General features: G+C 38.6%; 1 protein-coding gene across 9 annotated transcripts; it reads right to left on the bottom strand.

Moving 5' to 3' along the window:
- Window positions 1-404: 404 nt before the first annotated feature.
- LOC127432019 (DNA topoisomerase 2-binding protein 1-A-like) lies at window positions 405-21017 on the bottom strand. 9 transcript variants are annotated; one of them, XM_051682755.1, is made up of 28 exons: window positions 20781-21017; window positions 20266-20456; window positions 20027-20161; window positions 18392-18535; window positions 18012-18193; window positions 17717-17910; window positions 17417-17620; window positions 16570-16733; window positions 16176-16339; window positions 15844-16091; window positions 15059-15363; window positions 13468-13640; window positions 11929-12140; window positions 9161-9483; window positions 8529-8714; window positions 8339-8454; window positions 8089-8212; window positions 7551-7721; window positions 7413-7476; window positions 5310-5505; window positions 4901-5133; window positions 4627-4766; window positions 4445-4556; window positions 3232-3395; window positions 3024-3152; window positions 2861-2950; window positions 1450-1611; window positions 405-1261 (listed from the first exon to the last, which is right to left on the bottom strand). In XM_051682755.1, the coding sequence occupies exons 2-28, from the start codon at window positions 20395-20397 to the stop codon at window positions 1124-1126; spliced, it is 4605 nt and encodes a 1534-aa protein (XP_051538715.1). In that variant the 5' UTR covers window positions 20398-20456; window positions 20781-21017; the 3' UTR covers window positions 405-1123. The 9 variants fall into 9 exon arrangements, with proteins under 9 accessions (XP_051538715.1, XP_051538713.1, XP_051538717.1 ...); XM_051682753.1 differs by having other exon boundaries at window positions 20266-20420; XM_051682757.1 differs by having other exon boundaries at window positions 4901-5130; window positions 20266-20420.
- Window positions 21018-22175: the final 1158 nt, after the last annotated feature.

Here is a 22175-nt window from a genome sequence, read left to right as displayed (position 1 = left end):
TTCATGAAGAACACTGGAAAAGATTATGTGAAATATTTAGGTTGAAACACAACCAAGTAACATGTATCTCACCAAATAATAACTATCTGATTTTGTTCTGTGACATAAGGCAGCAGCATCAAAACTGTACACTAGTTGCCATTAGTAACAGAACGGTTGCTGTGGACACAGAAGATGAATCCTGATGTCTTTCGTAAGGAAGCGTTACGTCAGGGTTCAAATAGGAATGGTGCTTAATGCCTTGAATAAATGTAATTACTCAGTCAGATCATCAGAGGATTCACTGAACATACCAATGAAAGAATACAACAGCAAAAAAGACTATTCTTTTGTATTATGGCCATGAGTCTTTTCCATTTCACTTGATAGTCATATGTGCTTCAAAAAGCTACAGTAAAAGAGTCTGGCATAGTACAAGTAATTGTTTTAATATAAAAAGTGGACACATTTAGAATTTACAACGCAGTCGGGCAAATGATAAAAAGTCTGTGCTTTAAGAAATGGTAGGGTTTTTTTTTTTTTTCCCCTTTATTGTATGTTATTATTGTCATGAGCTCACCAGGAAAAATTCCAGACAACTATGTTGTTTGGCAATAAAGTATTGATTGAATAAGTCAACATTTTTAGAAGACTATTTGAATTGTATCTCAATGTTTCTTCCTATGCCATGTTTTATAAACATTTCTGTCCATGTCTAAGAAATCTGCATACTTTTCTATATCAACACTTTATAGTACCAGTGCATGAGAGATGTGTTTGAAACTAACCTGTTTTTTTTTTTCTTTTCATGAATTAGATTCTATAGTGCCTTTAGTCAGTGGCCAAAATTGACCCAGGGTCTGTGCACCCATTTCATTATGTAGAGAATGCTCCCTCCACAGGGCAAAATGTGGTAATGCAACACAGTGTCCTGAATTGTACAAATTTGTGTTTCGTGGGAGTAAATTTGTGTCTGTAAAATGAATGGTCAGGTTTGAATGGTCAGTTTCTATTTTTTCAAGTGCTTTACATTCTGAATTACATTTTTGACAAACACAGACAAATTCTTATCTACAAAGAAGTAACTGAATAAAATGCACTTAAATACAGAGGCTATTATATTAGAGCTTGCAATGGCACCGATTCATCGAACACGACTTCTCTTCAATGTGGATGTTTCCCCAGAGGCTTTCCGTTTCCGTGAAGATGTATCTTGAACCTCCTCTAAATCTCCTGGAGCTGTTCCTGGAAGATAATATGCCTCCATTTGAGGCAACGGCTCCTGAGAAAAAGAAAAAGAAAAAACAGCCTCATTAAACTAGCGAGGCCATTACATCATACAACATGTAGCCTTGACAACCATTTCAGATCTAAACGTAAGCCATTACTGTCATCAAATTTCCTCATCGAAATTATGTTTCTGGTACTTTGAGCAATGTAACTATTTTTACCTGAACAATCATCTCTCACCTGCATGAGGTAATCAGCGATGTACTCTGGTTTAAGACATTTGACCCCCTGAGCGGCAGCTTCACTGATGTTGACTCGGACATCCCCAGGCTTTAATCGGCTGAAGTCTACGAACAGATGAGTGGTCTCCTTATACACAGAGGGGGAAAGTTCTAGCAACACCTACACCCAAGAGAAGAGAAGGTTTGTTTTGTTCCCAATCATGTCACCCGTAACTGAGTAACATTTTGTGTTGATACGACAAAGCCATCAAAAGTTAAAGCATTACAAAAATAATATATCCTAGTTTCCAAAAATGTCCCAAGTGTCCAAAAAAACTCTAAACAAACAAAACATAAGAATTATTACACATGCAAATACAACAATGACTAAAGGTATGCTCTCTCTCCATATGTAAGTAGAGTGAACAATCCTCTCTGCCCATATTTGGATAGCTGCAACCAGAGGTGGAAGTTATCTGAATCATAATACGAATGGTTTAGCGTTCCATGACGCTGGACAATGTACTATATTTCCAATGAAGTCATCTGATCCAGGAAAGCTTGTGTGTTTTTAGCCAGAGAGCACATTATGTACATGTACAATGTGCTTTGTGTGGATTATCTAATGAGCTATCCATTCTAATTACGTTGTGTTTGGGCTCGTTTTAACGGGAATCCCCTCCCCTAAGTAATGGTATGTGATATTTTATGTTCTGTTTATTTTTGTGAAGTTATAAGCGAAAACGCGGCTTATAAGCAACACCTGTTTAAAAGCAACAAAGACATGTACTTAGCTATTACTCTCTATATTTTTATCTGTGAGTAAAACAAAAAGGCTGGTTGTATTCTACTTTTTGAAACCTTTCCAATAATATGTACAGTGCAAAATAATTAATAAATTATCAAAACGGCACTTCTTATTTGTCTGCAAATTTCAAAGCACTTTTTCAGTTTTAATCATAATGCCTACATGGATTGTAAAGTACAGCTTCTAAGCTTTAAAACGATACCTATTTAGTTGGTTAAGACTGTAGTTATTGATATTTTGATAATTATGTTTTTATCTCGGGCCCGCCGGCGGGAGCCGATCTGATCTTAAACCGTTAAAGAATGAGTTCAACCAAAAATGAAAATTAGTCATCATTTAACTTATGTCGTTACAAACCTGCATGACTTTCTTTGTTCTGTGGAACACAAAAGACTGTCAGTCCCTAAAATTCTTCCAGTTCCACAGAAGAAAGTCATGAGGGTAAGAAAATGATGACAAAATGTTAATTTTTGGCTGAACAATCTCTTAAATACAGAAAGGAAGGAGGAACTTGGAATGAAAATATCTGAAAAAAATGAATGCCAACAAAGTAACAGGGAATTTTGCATAATCATGAACGATTCTTGAGTCAACAGAGACAAGATGATAGAGGATGACAGACCTTTGCTCCTCCAGACTGTAGCAGCCGTCTGAATCCAGCCTCTCTGGCCTGGTCAATATTCAGCATCACAGTCCAGCCACCAAATGCTCCCTACACATCAACAGAATACTTTTTCAGTATTTTGCAGATTGTAAATAAGTGAATTTTGTCCAGTCGTGTGTACCTCCTTGTTTATGCAACCCTGTAGTGTTTTCCTCCATCGCATGGCTGCCAGAGCCAATCTCTTCTGCTGAGAGTTGATGGATGGCAGAGCGTCCAGTATAGAGCTGCTTCCCCATTCATACTGCTCTTCCTAACACACACAGACACAAAGGCATAAACACGAGGAGGGAAAGATATGATCACAGAGGACATCAGAGATCATAACGCACCTGTATGAAGTGGCCCTCGGCGCGGCAGGCCTCCAGGTACGAACGGTGAAGGATCCACTTGCCCGCTGCCATAGCAGCCAAATACTTCTCATTCCTCAGAGGATAACCAACAATCACGTGAGTGCAACTGGGGTCAAAACTCTGCTTCTCCAATACAACACCACCTGCACACATACACATGAAAGTCACATTAAAGGGATGAGTCAGCCAAAAAAAAAAAAAATCTGTCATTATTTGCTTTAAACCCATAAGACTTTCTTCCGTAGAACATAAAGGTGAATTTTTAAAAAGTAGTCACAATTTATGTATCATTAGGGATGTCATAAAATATTGATATATCAATTATTGATGAGCATGTTATTTTATCTATAAATTTCAGAGGCATCGATATATTAACATTGGCCAACATTTAAATGAGAAGCCAAATTTGTGTGCTTTCAATTCACTGCTAGTTGCATTCCATTCAATGTAGTCTGATGTAATAGCTTTGGGAGACCACAAGGAGGCGACATTACATTTCCTGAAGCTGGTCGCAGCATGGACAAGGCACAAATATCTCACACACATTGAGCGGATAGCATTCCAAAAGTTAAGAAGGTTTATGTACTTTTTCAAGAATGAACAAAGTGACACTGAGTTTGCAGGTTAGTGTATGAAACTGGTGTAACTGTACAAACTGAATGATTAGAAATGGCAACATTAATTGTGCAATTTCTCTGTAGCATTGAATAGGTCTTTCATTCAAGCTGTCAAATCACAAAAAGACATCCTTGTAATTGAAAATACATTGTGTAGGCTCTATGAAAGATACTTATCCACAATATATCATCCAGTAATGACTAGAGTAACTAATCTATGTCCTTTGAATTTTTAACTGCCTTCGGAGATGGTGAGCCCACAGTGTGTGCATACGTACCTTCATAGAAAATCATTTAAAAATTTTAGAATGCGCCATGTCGTCTGTCAGATGCGTCCGGTGCGCAACCCACTTTAATTAACCCTGCCTTTTTCAAGCTTGACAGACCGGAAACACTATACACTTGCAGTGTAACCAAAGTCCAATTGGTTTGAAGTGGCATTAGGGTGAGTAAAAAAAATGACAGAATTTTCTTTTTTGGGAGATCTATTCCTTTAAAAAAAAAAAAAAAAGCAGAAAGCTGTAGATCTAAAACAACATATGAAAATCAGTACATGGTACATTAGTACAATTTACCCAGCTCCTCTATGAGAAGGCTGTAGTCAATGCGTTCCTGTGGATTCAGCGAAGAAAGCAGGAAACGTGGAGGCTCTTTTACCTCCCCTTCACTTTCCTCCTCTTCTTTAATCTGGACAGAACGAAGCCAATATGATCAAAACTACCACTGTTCAAGTTTTCATAAGAGTGTGTGTGTGTACCTGTGGCTGGGCAGGGGCTGCAGGTTTAGAGACGGGGAAAGCAATACTGGGAGCTTCAGGCATTGTAGGGTTTTGTAGCGTGTCCACTCGGGGTGGGGTCACCTTCGGTCTCAGCTGTGCATCTACGACTTCAAATGCAGCTGTAAATTGAATGAAGATAAATCATCTGTCTTAGTTTCCTTTTCAGAGAATCATTTGTGTTGCACTTTCTCACTTCCTTACACAAAGTAAATATACAATTTCACATCGTTTTATTCATCTCCCTTTCTCATACCCATTTCCACCAGTTCAGAATCAGTCATGGAGTCTCTACCAGTAGCTGTCTGGTCAGAGAGGAGTGGTGGGACGAGGGCAAGGGGCTCAGAGTGCTGAGACGGGCTGCCGGGCCACTGCAGGTTATCGGCCAGTCGGGCTCGTTCTTCTCGTGCTGTGGGGTCATCCCATACGATCTGCTCACTCTGAGATGGCTCAGTGTTCAAATCCACTGCCACTTGTCGTGACATCCTGCTGACACATGTGTAAGATGATTCAACAGATTTAACAAGGACTCATTTGATTTTTTTTTAAGAAATATATCTCTACATTTTTTTTCTGTTTATATTTAAAGGCAAGACCTGGACATATAATAGTGTAGTTCTAAAACTAAAATCATTATCACTCCGATTCAACAGGTTGGGTTGTACCTTAGGGCCTCTAAATTCCGGCTGCGTCTGCCCATTCGCCCCAGGCTGTCTGGAGTGTTGGGTGAGTTCAGCCCCCTTGAGCTTGCACTAGCCAGCCGCGTGGAGCCTCGACGACCACTCCCAAGTTTAGTAGCAGACATGATCTCCTGAAGCTGCCTCTGAAGATTCTCCCTCATCTCCAACGTTTCTGTGAGATCTGACAGAGAGTAGATGAAAAAAACAAAATAGCAAGGAGAAATGGAGGTTGAGAGAGAAAAGGCTGTGAACAAAGAGAATTAAAAAGTCTGACGAGATATAAATGTATACATTTGTCTGGATAACAGTAACAAATGAATCAAGGAAACATCTTTCAAGATGACTGGAATTTTAGATAAAGTTCTAAAAAATATATATATTTTTGCGTTTCCACTTTAGGGCTAACACTGACGATTATTTTGATAATCGATTAATTAGAACTATTATTCGACTATTCGGCGATTATTGCAATGATTAATCATTAGCTCTTAACCGATTATTCAGCTTGTGCCCGACTTAAAAGGTTGTATTAAACGTGCTTACTAACAAGGACAAAATCATCTTTTAAAAATACCTCTAAATGACATTCACTAAATTAAAGGGGGGAAAAAATACTTTTTATTAAGTTTAATTCAGTAAAGAAATTCACTGCAAAAAATCCTATTATTATCAAGAGTTTTTGTCTCGTTTTCCATTTAAAATGTCTAAAAATCCTTAAAACAAGATACATTTACTTGAGAAGCAACATATAAGATATTTAGACTTGCTTTAAGAGAATGTATCTTAAATATAAGTGTATTTTGTATATAAGTATATTTTTTTCAATTGGTTATACTTCTGCGAGTGCAGTAAAGACAAAATATACTTATATTCAAGATCTATTCTCTAAAAGCAAGTCTAAATATCATATTTGCTGCTTCTCAGTTGAATGCATCTTTTTTTTAAAGGATTTTTAAATAAAATATTTGTATTTTTACTATTATATTCAACATTCTCAGATAACAATTTTTTCTTCTGCACTATAGCTGTTAAAGAAAATGTACGTTGTTTTAAAGGAGTTTTAGATATTTATATTGGAAAACAAGCCAAAACAAAAACAGTGTGTAATGGGGCGAAGACTACCTCTCTCACCTTTCTGTTCACTTCAATCCATCTTTAACTCTCAAAAAAACAAACTCTCTCTTATAAAGCTGCATATTGCCAATTTTCTTCATGATAAGAAATGCACAGTGACATTTATTATGATTCAGTAAGTCGCGAGCCATCACGTTATAATCTAGCTACATTAAGCATGCGCACTCGAAGGGTGAGCGTCCCCGCGATAGAATGTACATCAGCCGGGTGCAGTTTCAATCTTTCCCCCTCAGATCGGGACATTCGTGCAACTCATAGAAGAGGCGCTGACCGCGCAGAGAAATGCCAGTTTCGGAGTTTGTATTTATTTACATGATCTGCTTCCGTATTATTTTAACTTTAATAAAGCTGTAACGCATTAAATATAACTGCATTTAAGATGTAACGCCGGGGTGTTTCCTTTAAAGATGCTCGACACACAATTTTTGCTTCAGCGGAGCGGCAGATCCCGCTCCACTTATTCCACAACGAGAGTGCTTCTGTATTTACTTATTTGGTATTTTTGTATAATTCCCTCATACTTTGGGATTTACATCACCTGACGCTGTTTGGAAAGTTTAGTGTGCATCTGGACTTGAGCTGTGTAATTCTTCCTCTCCTCAGTCAGGCACGAGCTGCAGTGCTGCTCTCACGCGTCATTATTAGAGTTTAATGTGATCTCATGTTACGTCAAATGACTATTCGACAATGAAAATGTTTGTCGCCAATTTTTTTTTATTGTCGACGCTGACGATAACGTCGACTAATCGTTTCAGCCCTACATCACTTAACAGGAGTTACATTTAGAATACTAATAAACGGAAAACTTCTCTATGTATATAAAGGTATTGAGCTAATATGGTAGTGCAAACATTTTTAATGTGCAAATATTTGCCACAATGTACATTTAATCCTTGTAGTGCATGTGATCGTGACTACTACATACTGCACATGTAATATACACAAAGTACTCACCTCTTCTCTCAGTGCTGATTCGCTTAGGGGTCGAGATGTCTGTGATGTCGTCGACAGGTCCAAGCTGTAAAGAAGCACTACAGTTAAATAATTTTCAAAATAACTCAATATGGGATATTGCAGTTTGACATCTCTCACCCTTGTCTCCTCATCCTCTATAAATTTCCTGAGTCTGGTGCGGGGAGTGGAAGGAGGTGGTGACCTCTGGGTCATGGTGCAATCTGCAACCTGACTCATAGTCAGGCTCATTTTGGGGTTAAAGTTGAAAGGGTAGAGTGACTCAGACACATGCTTCTGCTCATCTGCACACTGTAAATGAGACAGACAATTAATTTAAAAAATATTTATGTTCACTATAGGAACAGACAAGATTTTATCAATTTCTATGACTTTAAGGTATGAAAATCACAATAAAATTTCTATAATAAAGAAAACGTATTTGTACTTTATACATACATGGACACTCTGATATGCGAGATGGGCCTTAAACATTAAACACAAGCAGAATTTCTGTGTAAATTGTACATAAAACCTTTTGCGCAAAGTACTGCATTCAACTCAATGGGACAATTTACATACTAACGGATTTATGAATGATCTACACAGACATATTTTCTGCTCATGTATTTGAGGCCCAATGTAAGAATATGTATTGATTGTGTTACTGTTTACGCACAGCTTGGAGCCAGTGTTGAGACACTATGTGCAGTCCTCTCTCTTTGACAGCTCTGTATTCTTTGCAGTTGTCACCTACTTTACCCTGGTAGATGTAATGAGTAACTGATTCGTCACATGACCACCTATAATGGAGAATCTGTCACATTAGACTCTGCACCTTCATCCCAAAAAATACACATCTACTGTATGTCTTACCTATTAGTTATAGAAGTATGTTTAAATATTAGATTAACTGAAAAGCAGTGTACCTAAAATCCCCACCCAGAGAGGCAGCTACTGCATACAGTTCACTCTGTTTCTTACTCAGTTTCTTACTCACACACACCACCACCCCACTGAGAGGAGCTGTGGTCTTCGGCTCCACCTGCAAGAAACAAAGACGGCTGTAAAAAGCTGCATTCAGCTAAATCTATTTTGTCTATATGTATATGTGTGTACCTCAGGTTCAGGTTCTTTTCCAAGTTGAGGACTGGCAGTCATGGCTTCAAGATCTGTGACTTGATTGCGGTTGCCGTTGGCAACAGCAGCTTTCAGGTTCCTCTCAATGACCTCTGACAGAGGAGTCTCTGCCCCCTGACCCTGCTGTGGCTTATTACCAGGAGTTGTTAAATGGTCAAACACGTCCTGCAATATGCACATACAACCATTTTCAACAATCTGAAGGGTTATTAAAAGTAGGTATATCATACATTTTAGCATAAAGGTAATCTATACAACTCAAATAGTTCAATCCATGTCTTCTGAAACAATAAATCTGACCGTATCGCTTCAAAAGACATGGATTAAACCACATGAGTTGTATGGATTACTTATACGGTGCCTTCATGTCCTTTCTGTAGCTTGGAAGTGTTGCTTCCCATTGAATTGCATTGTATGGATATATTCACATCATATCACCATCAAAATATTTTCGTTTTTGTTCTGCAGAAGTCAGTCAAGTACGAGTTTGAGACAGCATAAGGGTGAGTAAATGATAAGAGAGTTATAATTTTTGGGTGAACTATTCCATTAATGACATTTACAGCATTAAATGAAGCAAAAGATGTTCTCTAAACTTCCCTTCTCCTCACCTTTGTGTTAAATGAGGGTCCGAAGAGCCGGTCTCTGCTCAGGAATCGCGAGGGAGTGTCCAGTTGGAGGGAGGAGTCTTTCTGTAGGGTTCCTCTGGCCTTCTCTTGTCCTGGGGTTGCCACCTCCACTTGCTCCTCCTCTCCCTGCTTCATCTTCCTGACAGCTGAGTGGACAGTGCGGCTCTGAAAGCGAGCTGTGTCTAGTGGGGTGATGGCTGCACTGTTCTGTGGGCCCAGTAGAGGGAGCTCTGGGGAATGCTGCAGGAGGCGCTGAGGTGCTGAGGCTTTCTGAGACGCCCCGACAAAACTGTCTTCGCTTCTCTCTGAGGGGAAAAGGGTAATTTCATCCAAAAAAGCCATTGTAACCAAGTAGATTCAATATTTTAAAACATTGATTAAAAATCTAGTTAAAAATAATGAAGGCATGTTTCCCAGTCCAGTGCCTATGCTTAAACCAATCCTCCAACAGATCGACTAGGAGAGCAACATGAGGCGAGCCACGAGACTGCGTCAACCACCCCTCCTAGCTTGGCCTGGTTTTGCTTCCCCACTCAATCCCTCTCCAGAAACCCCCAGATAAGGACTGAGTGGGTCACTGGAAATAATTCCTCCCCACCCCTTTCCTCTTCTACATGCTCTCTCACCACATATCGCAATTGTTCCCTGTTCCTACTTTCTCACTTCTGCACACCCGACTTTTCATCCTTTCTTCTTAACCATAGCCAAAAGCTCCCTTTTTCTGCTTCCTCAGCCATTTCCTTCAAAGACTTCTTCAACACTGATCCAAAGATACCAATGTTTTTCAACAGGTGCTGCATTGATTTTCCAATAAACTCTTGACACCCGACCTCCCCAGGGTAAGTGGCAGCCCTCCATCCATTCTCCCTGCACTTGGCGGCCAGATCAGCATATTTTAGCTGAGCATTACTAACCTTCACATATTTTTACTAAAACGTGTGCAAAAACAGCTTATTTTTAGTAACCCAGTTGAATATTGCATTATACTAAATTATTATCGTGGGACCCAGTCAAGTTTATTATAATTATACAATACTGAATTATCATTATTATTTTGAGGATAAGATTTGTGTTAAACAACAATAATATATTTCTGTCCTATTTACTTCACCTTCCTCTGGAGCTTTTATATTGACACCAAAAGTGCTGTGTGCGTGTGTGTATTTGACAGTTTACAATGTTCCGCATCTGGTGAAACGCTGTCACCTCCTCTTTTTTTTAATTTTTTTTTTTACCCAATTTGGAATGCCCAATTCCCAGTGTGCTTTTAAGTCCTCGTGGTTGCGTAGTGATTCGCCTCAATCTGGGTGGTGGAGGACGAATCCCAGCTGCCTCCGCATCTGAGACCGCCAACCCACACATCTTATCACGTGGCTTGTTGAGCGCGTTGCCATGGAGACATAGCGCGTGTTGAGGCTTCACGCCATCCACTGCAGCATCCACGCTCAACTCACCACGCACCCCACTGAGAACGAACCACATTATAGCGACCACGAGGAGGTTACCCCACGTGACTCTACCCTCCCTAGCAAACGGGCCAATTTGGTTGCTTAGGAGACCTGGCTGGAGTCACTCAGCATGCCCTAGGATTCGAACTAGCGAACTCCAGGGGTGGTAGCCAGCGTCTTTTACCACTGAGCTACCCAGGCCCCCACCTCCTCCTTTTCTGTTATACTCTGCCACTATTGTACATTTGTATAATAACTTATAGTTGTTACTAATGTTTTGAACTGCATGAATGCTTGAACCTAAAATTTCTTTGCTTTCACAATGCATGTGAACTGCTCTAAAAGCACTAAAAACACAAGCCCAAAAGCCCCACGTGTGCACACAGAACAGCGCATCAACCGTTTTTCTGAAGCGCACACAGACCATGTCTTTAATCGCAGCCTTTTGCAGTTTAATAATCACATATGACCATACCGCCATTTTCATGTTATTTTGATGAATTGTGCAGCCCTAAAGAATCAAGAAATTAGTCTTCTGATGCTCTTTATGAAACTTACTGGCCAAATAAAAAGCACATTAAAAACATTGCGATTTTCACTATATTGCTTAATTTTATATCGTCTGCAAAATTAACGCGATTACATTATGAATATTTGAAATATCGCCCAGGCCTGGTGAGTGGGCAGAGATTTAAAATGGATGGGTTTTCATCTTGGCTTTACACATTAAAGGGGGACTGAATGAGTATAATTTCATATACAGAAGTTTTGACAAACCTGACTCGAGTCATTCTATTTGATTTTTCGGCTTAAAATTGGAACTCATTCACAACAGCTTTCACGAAACTGTGTTTGCAACTTGTGACACTTCCAAGTGAAATCGGATATTTAATGAGGCAAAAAAGAAAAGATAGGGCACAATTCCATCTGGAACTGATAGGATTGTGAAATGGTCTCTTCTGTTTATGAGTGGTGGTTGAAGGGGAGGTGTTTAAATAAGAGGGCTTGGTGACATCATCCAAAAGTGAAATAGTTTCATTCAATTTTGATGAAAGATTAGGGAGACAAACATTTTCTTAAAATATTGTGCACTCATGAATTGTGCACAAGAACATCAGGAAAGTGATTGAAGAAAATAAAATAAAAATAGGGTAAATTTTGATTTCATATTGACTTTAAAACTGGAAATCAGTCTTATCAGCTTCTTAACAATAAATCAATCGATCAAATTGAGTATTAAGGTAGAGAATATTATTTGATTAGTTAGACAATGAAGCTGTTGTAATTTTGTTTATGACTGACCAGGAGAAGGTGGTAGGTCAACCAAAAATTGTCCTTCATCAGCACGCTTCCCTGTTCTGGCCGACTCTAAAACCCAGTGGATCGTGACTGCAGGCAGATTCCATTTCTGAGCCGCTTGGTACTTGGTGCCCTCAGGTGTTTGGATTACCAGGTGAGTGCTGGCCAGCATTCCCTTCCTCTGGTTAGCAGTCCGTACAAAATAATCCTGAACACTGCAGACAGAGGTGAATGGAGAGAGAATGAAAAAGATGCAATGAAGACTCATCAATAAAGATTAGCTAAAATTTTAGCCAAATTAACTTTTTTTTTTTTTTTAAACGGTCCTCTCTTTAATTTGGAGGCTTGGTCGATTTAGGATAGCAACCAACTTATTCTGGTACTGAAAAGATTTTCAGAGAAAGATAGATATTGGCATCAGACTCTGTGTGACAAGCTTTGGCAGGAAACCGTTGGAAATATTTTTTTTTTACTTTCGTGTCTATCATTTAGTCACATTAAGGCCAATTTATACTTCTTTATACTTTGTCGAACCTACGCCATAAGCTACATGTAGCTGACGTGCATCTCTTCAAAAATGTAACTGCGCATCAATGCAGACCACAACAGCTATGATTGGTGCACTTTGTAAACAGAGACCGCCCCCCAGGATGATAACAACGATATCTGAGGTAACGTCGCATTTTACCTAGATTATTTTAATATCTATGCTTTATATCACATTGTATTTGGACTCGGGACAATTAATACAATTATCTCAGTTGGGAGCATCTGCTGTTTTTATGTTCTGTTTGTGTTTCATTAAGTTACAACCGAAACGTGACAAAAGATATCGGTTTACAGCTTATAAACACTAAAAGCTTTTTTCCCCCTCGGGGCTTTTACTTGGTATTAATTTGATGTGTGTAAAACAATATGTGTTTTATTCTACTCACAAACATTCCGATCTGCATGATGATTTGACCGTATGTTTGACAGTACTGTGCACAGTAAATAATCATATTTCATAATTTATGGAAATGGAACACTTCTAATTTGTCAGTAAATTAAAAAGCACCTGATAAGAGTTGGTTATATTGCCTATATGCATTGTAAAGTCTTTAAAATGACACCCATTCAGTGTTCGCCAAGCAATGTATAGTTAATAATTGATCTGATGATTTTTTTTATCCCACAGAACGTCAAAAGTATGCCAAAATGTTTATTGATTATTTAAGCGACTCAAGAGCAAGCATAATAGCAAGTATTTTTCTCATTTATTTGCTCCCTGCATTACAGGCAATATGTAAAATAAATAATATGTAATATGAATGTTCACATACTTTGAACTCGTTTTTAATGCTACAATAATTACTTTCGGCTGTGTAATCGCAAAACAACACAGACACCAACGCAGATCTATAAATGCAAACCAACGCGTTGGCCACTACATAGAGCCTACATCGTAGGTTCAACGCAGAAGTATAAATCAGCCTTTAGACTTAGCGTTAACAGGCTGTGAGACTCTTGTCATGTATCTATAAATAGGTGAGGATATCTTACCTGGCTCCCAGGTGTTTGGCCAGCTGAATAAGTGACTCTCTCTCAGCTCCAGTGAACTGACTGACGGACAGCACACAGTCTTTGAGAGGAGAGAAGCCCTCTCTTACCGCCACAGGAGTAAACAGAGAGTGAGACGCTAGTGGCAACACACACCGCTGCTCTACACACATGGCCTGAACACACAAACAAACACAAATAGCAATGTGATAAAACTATTGCTCCTGTTTATAATCAACAAAGCTGTCTTCATCTCAAGTGCACAACGTTGGAGAGATCTAATTTTGTCTCGTCACATCGTGGCACTCCCTCATAATACAGCAAGAAAGGCAGAAATTGCAAAAACGCTTTGTGTAATAATACCATCTGTAGAGTGAAAAGAAACACTTAAAACAGACTTATGCATCCGTTACACCTCTCATCTTTCTAGAGCTCCATCTAATATATGTATCCGAGGTATTTTCTCTGCCATGTGAATCAGTCAATTTTAATAAGTATATAGCAATATACATTATAATAATATTAATACTATAACATTAATAAATTACACACAATGAAAACATTATCTTTAACATGCATATCTGTTTTGAATATACAACATAACGGATTTAGCAGCAAGGTTTTCTCAGGATTTTATCTGTTAACATTTTCAGTGCATTTTGTCAATATTAAACAGCCGTTTTTAAAGCAGCTGGTGAGAATTGACTCTCAAAGAAGTGAATTGAATGACCAATTTACTTGTCCAAAGGACAAGCACATGACAATGATTAATGTCGAGCCCTGCGCTTGCAATTTTTCACACTCAAATTGAAAAACTCACCATTTACACATACACCTGTTTTGCCAAAAATTGGTCTCATTTTTTAAGAACATTCCCAAAAAAGACTCCAATTATTCATAAACAATATTGTATATGTTTACAATCTTTTGAATAGAATTGTTTTGTTTTTGTTGTCCTAAATTTGTAAGCATGTAATTATGGTTCTGTTCATGACATCTCCCTCTAAAAGGTCTTATTTTATTCCACTAGATGGCAGCAAATACTAGAAAAAATAATCTTTCACCTTCCGTCACAAAATGCCAATCTGAAATTTAGGTGGTGCTCTAATGCATTTTAACTCTCACCGATGTGCTTGTCCATAGACATTCAGTCTAATTTTTAGTTCATGCACCATCCCCATTGTTTCATCAAATATCTTGGCCTCTGAGTGGACTATACGCTTAATTATTAGAAAGCTGAGATCCTCCTCTTTGCGATGATGTATAACATTTTATCATCAATACTTTATAACATATATTTCCGATGATTGTTTAGCATGCTGTTCCTGCTGGACCGCATATTTTGTTCTAAAATATAACACTGGATTATTCACACAAGCAAGCTCACAGACAAGTAAAAATGGCTAATCTTTTTAGAAAACTGCTTAAGGTAAAAGCAAATATAAAGTTTTTAGCTATTTGGGTCTTAAGGCAGCAGTGATCGGTGCATAATAGAGACGTTTGTATTTGGGTCCGCAGAGTTGAAGAGGTTAATAAACTCAGTACTCATAAATTACAAACACAACAATCAAAAATATCATCCTATCTCTCTCACCAGCCAGGTATCTGTTGCGACCTCATCGACTGTGGATTCAACATCACAACCCAGCAGTGGCACAATGGCATAATGTGCCACTGCTCTGGAATGACCAACCAAAATTCTCCCAGAGTTTTCCAAGACCAGTTCTGAGAGTTGGGCCTCTGCCTCAGCTCCAAAACCAACCAAAAGGAAGCGCTTCCCTGAGAACAGGCCTCCTCCTGAGGCATCAACCATGGTAGAGTCCTGCCCTACAGCTGGAAGCTCTGGAAGAAGAATGCTCTGCCTACTGCTGGTGCTGTTAGCGGCCTGAGGCAACTCCACTACAGAGAAAAGAAGAAAGAAGAAAGAAGAGAAAATAGTAAGGAGAAGACAGACGTTGGAAGGGAAGAAATTAATTATGGAGAAGAAAAAAGTATATACTGTGGAACATTGCTTCCTACCCTGCACTACACACTGCAAAATTAGGCCCAACCACATACTAAACAAATAAACAATATTGTTTTTTCTTGACATATTTAAATGTTTTCTTTTTTATTAAAATACCATTAATTATACTTCTTAACACATTTTTACAGAAATTATAAAAATTGTTCTTTCAGTTTTATGAACATGAAGTACACATAAAATGATTGTTCTTTGTTCATTTAAGGAAGATTTCTTTTAACCTCTCGAACTGATTCAGCATGTTGTTAAACAGATAACTTGATTTATAGACAGATTCATGAATCTGTCTGAAAAAGCGGTACAGAAAACACTGCCCTTCGACAAGACAGAAAGAGGACCACACAGGTCTAACTCACCCACAGTTTGGTCATTCTCTATGTACTGTGAGAGCAGGTCTTCTTCTGCTCTGGCCTGTCGGGCTGGACTGAAAGCAGGAGGAGCTACAGAGGGTCTGGAGGTGCGGGGAACAGAACTGCGAGGAGCAGGCATATCAACAGCTGCTGGGGCAGGGGGCAGGAAGGAAGGGTGGAAGTAGCCATCCACTGGGAGCAAAGAACCACAGGAGAAACTTTCCAGCAGCCACTGCACTGTCACTATATGGGGTCTGAGAAGAACATGTATGAAAACCACAAGCACACAGAGGAATGTTCAAGATAGTTTAGAAAACCCAGTCTGGATTTAGACTGACCTGTGCGTGGCTTTGTCAAGGAAGGCTTTGACCCCCTGGTCTGGATCCCCCATCACTATGTGTGTGAGCTCTTGGCTGGGCTGGTTGAAGCGCAAGCCTCCAGCAGAGTTCACCATCCGCCGCAGTTTCTCTAGTTTCTTCCCTGACAGGCCACACAGGTACAACTACAGGAAGAAAAGAAGGTGGAAAAGAAAAGGTCAGTATAGACTGTTACATAAAGTTACATTACTTTCTTTCAAACTCAACATTATGTTTTCATCTTTGTTTTTTTGTTTTTTTAACTGAACCTTGCCCAAAGAGTAAAACTGCTCAGAGCAACCAAAACACACCCATAAATGCAGAGTATGCACTTCCTAACACTTAACTATTTCTTTGACGGTTAGGAAAAACTGACCTTACAGCCATCCAACAGATCATCAACTCGACAGACAGTTATGTCGAATGAGTCGAGTGGATCAGGAGTCTCTATGTGACTGATTCCAGCTGTAGTGAGGGCTGTTTCATTAACATTCATGCTGATATTGGAGATATGACTCAGTCCCAGCAGAGAGGGGCCTTCTGCAGGAAAAAAGGCAAACAAAACAATTACAAGTTACAATGAGATATCAATAAAATTGGTTGGTACTAGTGGTCAACCTATATAATCGCAGAGGCCGATTTTATAAATGATCAGCATCGGCCAATACATTTGTTTCTAAAGCCGTGATGGGAATAAGAATCGCCTACTAGCACGTAAAAGAGCCGTCTGAGACATGTAAATGACAAATCAGTTTGTTTTGTTGTTACATGCCATCGTGTTTCCACAACAACAGACCAGTGTGCAACACAGCCTCATTAAGACGTCCCGCATTTCAGAACCGCGACAGACCCGAAGACTAAACAAAAACCAGGAGAAACTGATATCTACCATCTAAAACACACAATTTTATTTGTAAATTGTTTTTCTTTTCATTTTTAAAAAGTTAAAGCTTTTTGTGAAAGATTTTAGTAAATATAATGCTAAATAAAAGTTAATAAATTTTTTTGCCAAATTATCAATGTCATTTACTATTATATTAAATTGTGTGATATATCAGCATTATATCAGCCTATCGGCCACCCTGCTCTCTGGATATCGGCAATTAAAAAACCCATATTGGTCGACCTCTAGTTGGTGTTACAGATTCAAAGAACAATCAAAAAATTTAACTAATTAATGTTCAGTCAATACATAATGCACATTGTATAACTCTTTGTTATACTCTTTGAACCCTCTTTGTTCCTGCTGGCTCCAGTAGGGGTGGAGGTGTTGGGTCTGCCTGCCTTCTCCTCTGTTCTCCTCTTCTCCCCACGCTCCACAGCATACCTGCTCTCATCCTGACAGAAGCCCTTCTCTATGCTGTCAAACAGCCAGTGCAGGGATACACAGAATACATTCCATTTACGGGCAAACTCGTATTTCTGACCTGAAATTACACACAAATTTGAGTGAAATAGTTTTACATTATTGAAAAGTAACCCAAGATGGTGTGAAAGAGTTAAGATCAGAAATTGGGGGTCACCTGTGGGTTCGCTGACAATCAGGTGAGTGCACTCATTCATCTTTAGCTGCCCAGTGTAGCTACCTCCATGCTGATCACACAACCTCTGCACCTCTTTACGCTCAACAGTAGAGAGACCAGTCACACACACTGTACAGCCCTTCAGGACTGGACACAGATAGTCCTCTGTATTCAGCTCAGAGTGATGAAACAAACTGAGAGAAGGAGAGAGAGAGGAAGAGAGAGAAAATGTGATAGATTATTCATACAGAGGCCTGAAATGTCTAATTTAACCATTTGGATAATTATGAGCTACCTATCCTGAGATTTTTCCCAGCATGCTTTCACCCAGCTTGGCAGTAGGATGGGCTTCCCGAGGCTTGCGGCCACCAGGTATTTCTTACTCCCTACTTCACCTGCCACCAGGTGAGTAACAGACACGTTAAGATCACGGTAGACCCTCCCACCCATTAACTGGACAAGATCCATAACTTCACTCTACAGGAATGGAAAAACAAAACAAAAAAAGTCATGTGTGCAAACATCAGCCAGCTCTTTATATGAAATGTTAAAATATGTAGACACACTGATAAGGAATCAAAGGTCACCTCAACATAATTTAATAATAAATCAGTTGAACTTTGTAACATACTCAAAACAGAATTGTATTTTTAGTCATAAATGTCTTATCCTCACCCGTGCTTCCTTTTCGAGGTTGGTACAGGAGACAGTGACATCAGCCATGGCCATGTTGTACACGGGCTGCTCTGCTTTGGGAACGCACCTCTGTTTTTGCAGACAGAACAGCACTACCAGGGGGCTCACTATCCTGCATCCCAGCTAAAGCACACAGAGAGGAGAAGAAAAAAAAAGAAAAAAAAAAACACAAAAATGTTTTATATAAGGTTATTTGTATTTTTATTTTAGATTTATATTATTAAGGTAATCACTCGGGGACACACAGAGGGTGACAACCATAATAGTTTATGTTAGTTTGACCACATAATGTAGCCCAATACTAAAGCAATCAACCTCTCTAGACACAAGTATACACAATACTGCAATCTTGTAAAAAAGAGATAATTGTGGGACTTGCAATTAACATGACAGTAAGAGAAGTGAACTCCTTAAAGGGGTTAGCCTTTTTTTAAATAACTGTAATATGTTTCTTGAGTTTAACTTATATTAATATTTTTTTCAAAAAAAAAAAACAAAAAAAAAACAATTATATATATATATATATATATATACACACACACACACTACCAGTCAAAAGTTTTGAGACACACTCATTCTTTATTATAATAATTTTTTTTTTTTCACATTTTAGAATAATAGTAAAGTCATCAAAACTATGGAATAACATAATTGGAACTATGGGAATTATGTTGTGACTAAACAAAATCCAAAATAAATCAAAACTGTGTTATATTTTAGCATCTTCAAAGTAGTCACCCTTTGCCTAGAATTTGCAGACATGTACTCTTGACAATTTCTCAACCAACTTCTTGAGGTATCACCCTGGGATGATTTTTAAACAGTATTGAAGGAGTTCCCATCTATGTTGGGCACTTATTGGCTGCTTTTCTTTATTATTTGGTCCAAGTCATCAATTTCAAAAACTTTTTTTTAATTACATTTTTGTTTTATAATGAAATAAATGAATATGGTAGCACAATTATATTTATGTCTACAAAACTAATTTCAAACATTTACACATATGCCTTCAGATCAAAAGATTTTTAAGATCATGAGAAACATTTCAGTCAAGTGTTTCAAAACCTTTGACCAGTAGTGTATATCTTTGTAAATCATGATCATTTTCCACCCTCATTCTGACCCTCTGTCAGAAATGCTCGGTTTTGGTGCTGCTTCTCCTTTAAGACTTGACAGTAAACGGCCACTGTTCTGATTGGCTCTCTGCTCTTGATTGACCTGCTTTCTTCTTGCCATCTCACTACTCACTGCTACCGGGTGGGCTACGGAAGTGAAAGTAGGAGTTGAGGCGTTGTTGTATAGGCAGTCAGATGCAAATATCTACCACAGTGTGACATCACAATGTGGGAGGAAGTAGATAACGAGTCGTTTTTTTTTTTGGCAGCTTTGGTTTCAACAAATGCTCTTTTTGCAGTGAGGGGAAGTTTTGAGTTCTGAAACTTACAGTATGTTTTTATAGAACAAAGACCTCTTAAATGTCAAAAGATCAAGAACAATTTTATCCTTCATGTCATGAACCCTTTAATACTTTGCAGTGGAGTGTGGTAAAACAACATCAAAACCAAGCCATAATGTTACATATACAACATGTAATCCAGAAAAACACAAACCCACCCTCCTGCAGTGCTCAAAGGCATTGCTGGTGAAATCACTGATGACAAACAGGGATTTGTCACTGTGGTCCAGCTCTAGTGCTGTCTCCTCATCAACCATCTGCACATATTTCTCTGACTGAAGTTCAACTACCGCCTGAAGACACGTACAGAATTTCAGAAATGAATGAAAGACAGCAACCAATATATTATCCAGTAACAGTATGTCCAAGTGGACGTTATAAAAAAAACAAATAACACCTTGACAACTGACACACTTGCTACAACAGTGACACACTTGATCACCTTATAGGCCTGAAGAGCCAGATCACTTTTCTCTCCATTGTGTTCAACAAATTTCACAATGTATGCATCCTTGTTGTCTTTTGACATGCTGGCAGATGATCTAAATTACGCTAAAGAAAGAAAAAGCAAAACAAACAAGAAAACACCTGCTAATCAGTTAGTTCCATGTCATGTTTTGATGTTATTGTGTGATGCTAGAATGTTTTTCTTTGTAATCTAGCAGGTTACATTTGAGCGGGGGAATTAATAAACATAACACAAAAACTGGATGCTACTTATGATTTTGACACTAATAATAAACTGCTTTTCGGGCAGGGTTTTTTGATAATCTCACAAGCAAATGTCTAACAAGAGAAATCAAAGAATGACATAAAGCTACACAGCACTGAAACTAAAAATTGTATTGCTGCTGTTCAATGTAATACTGATAAAATGCTAAACACGAATTATAACAATTAAACAACTCTTACCGCGCGACAGAGTGTACTGTCAACTGATCGCGAGCCGCTGGAGGATTAAACTAATTTCTAAAAGACTATACTTAGTTTGATCATTTCTGAAACCAACCACCGCGAACCGACCCTTATAGAAGACACTGAGGTAATTCATTAACTACTCTATCTACAAAAAGTGAAATTTGTCTGTATGAATTTGTAACCCAGTCTTTCGCGCCATCAGCACCAAACAAACTACTTCCGCTTCACTTCTGTTCGTCTTCTTCTTTGGATTTATTGGCGGTTGGCAAACCAGCTTCGGCGCATTTCCGCCACCTACAGGAATGGAGTGTGAGGCATTGACGAAGGCGGAAATAAAAGATGGGTGGGGGGGGGGGGCCTATCTGAAATCTAATTGTTTAATCTGAATATCATATTATTTCCCATAGACTTGAAGTTATATTCTTCGAATCAGACCTGTTGTCTTTAGGTAATCTAATACAGCCTTAGTCACTTTTGAATTGTTATTCAATAAGTTCTGTAATGTTAAACTATTTATCCATTTGTATATGGCTTTAACATATTCTCTGAGCTGAGATCTTTCTTTGTAATAACCTATGCATTCTAATAGAACATGTTCAACAGTTCCCGGTAATCCACAATTATTGCACAGTCCATTGTTATGCTTTCCTATCTTATATAGTGACTGGTTCAATGCAGTGTGTCTGATACTGGGTCCACATTTCTTGCCACCTCCTTTTAACTGTCTCTTTAATTATTTCTTTAATTTCCGCTTTACTCAGTGGTGTATTAATGTCTATTCTTGGATACTTTAATGCCTGTTTAGCCATTTCATCTGCTAGTTCATTACCTTTTACCCCCACGTGTGCCAGCACCCACAGAAAGAATGTTTTTATCCCTTGTTGTTGTATTCTAAACAATGTCTGGAGGTTTTCAAAAAGAATATCCTATATAGAATTAGATTTCCCATTCATTAAGTTGGTAAGGCCAGAAAGAGAGTCAGAACAGGCCACCACTTTTAGTGGCTGAATCTCTTCCACCCACTGAAGAGCCAACTGTATTGCAATCATTTCTGATGAGTAATCAGATAAATGATTTGATGTTCTTTTCCCTATTTTACAGTCAAACTGAGGAATAACTACTCTGGACTCTGGATCCTTTGAACCGTCAGTATAGATTTGTATACAATAATAATACTCTTGATCTATATATATTGCCTCACTACCATATCCTTAGAAACCCATCTTTGTTTGTTGTTTATGTTTTCCAGCAACTGTAAATCGACTCATGGCATTGGAAACATCCAGGGAGGTAACACTGTCATTGCCACTGTTGGGCTTACTTCAACATTGAAAATTCCCATTCGGTGAGCCTCATTATTTGCGTTCCATCCGAAACTCGCCAGCTGTG

This window comes from Myxocyprinus asiaticus, chromosome 41 (assembly GCF_019703515.2).
Source record: "Myxocyprinus asiaticus isolate MX2 ecotype Aquarium Trade chromosome 41, UBuf_Myxa_2, whole genome shotgun sequence".
In the NCBI taxonomy this organism is placed as follows: Eukaryota; Metazoa; Chordata; class Actinopteri; order Cypriniformes; family Catostomidae; genus Myxocyprinus; species Myxocyprinus asiaticus.
Note: the sequence above shows the minus strand (reverse complement) of the source record. Positions and strands in the feature narration are given on the sequence as shown.

Bases quoted from the DNA above. Each gene is read 5' to 3' on its own strand.
- LOC127432019 (XM_051682755.1), bottom strand. From the start codon at position 20,397: ATGTCAAAAGACAACAAGGATGCATACATTGTGAAATTTGTTGAACAC. The intron at 16,340-16,569 runs GTCAGTTTTTCC...TTCTTCCTGTAG, and splicing joins ATCTGTTGGATGGCTGTAAG to TTGTACCTGTGTGGCCTGTC. The intron at 8,213-8,338 runs GTACACTGCTTT...TCTCCATTATAG, and splicing joins TCTCTGGGTGGGGATTTTAG to GTGGTCATGTGACGAATCAG.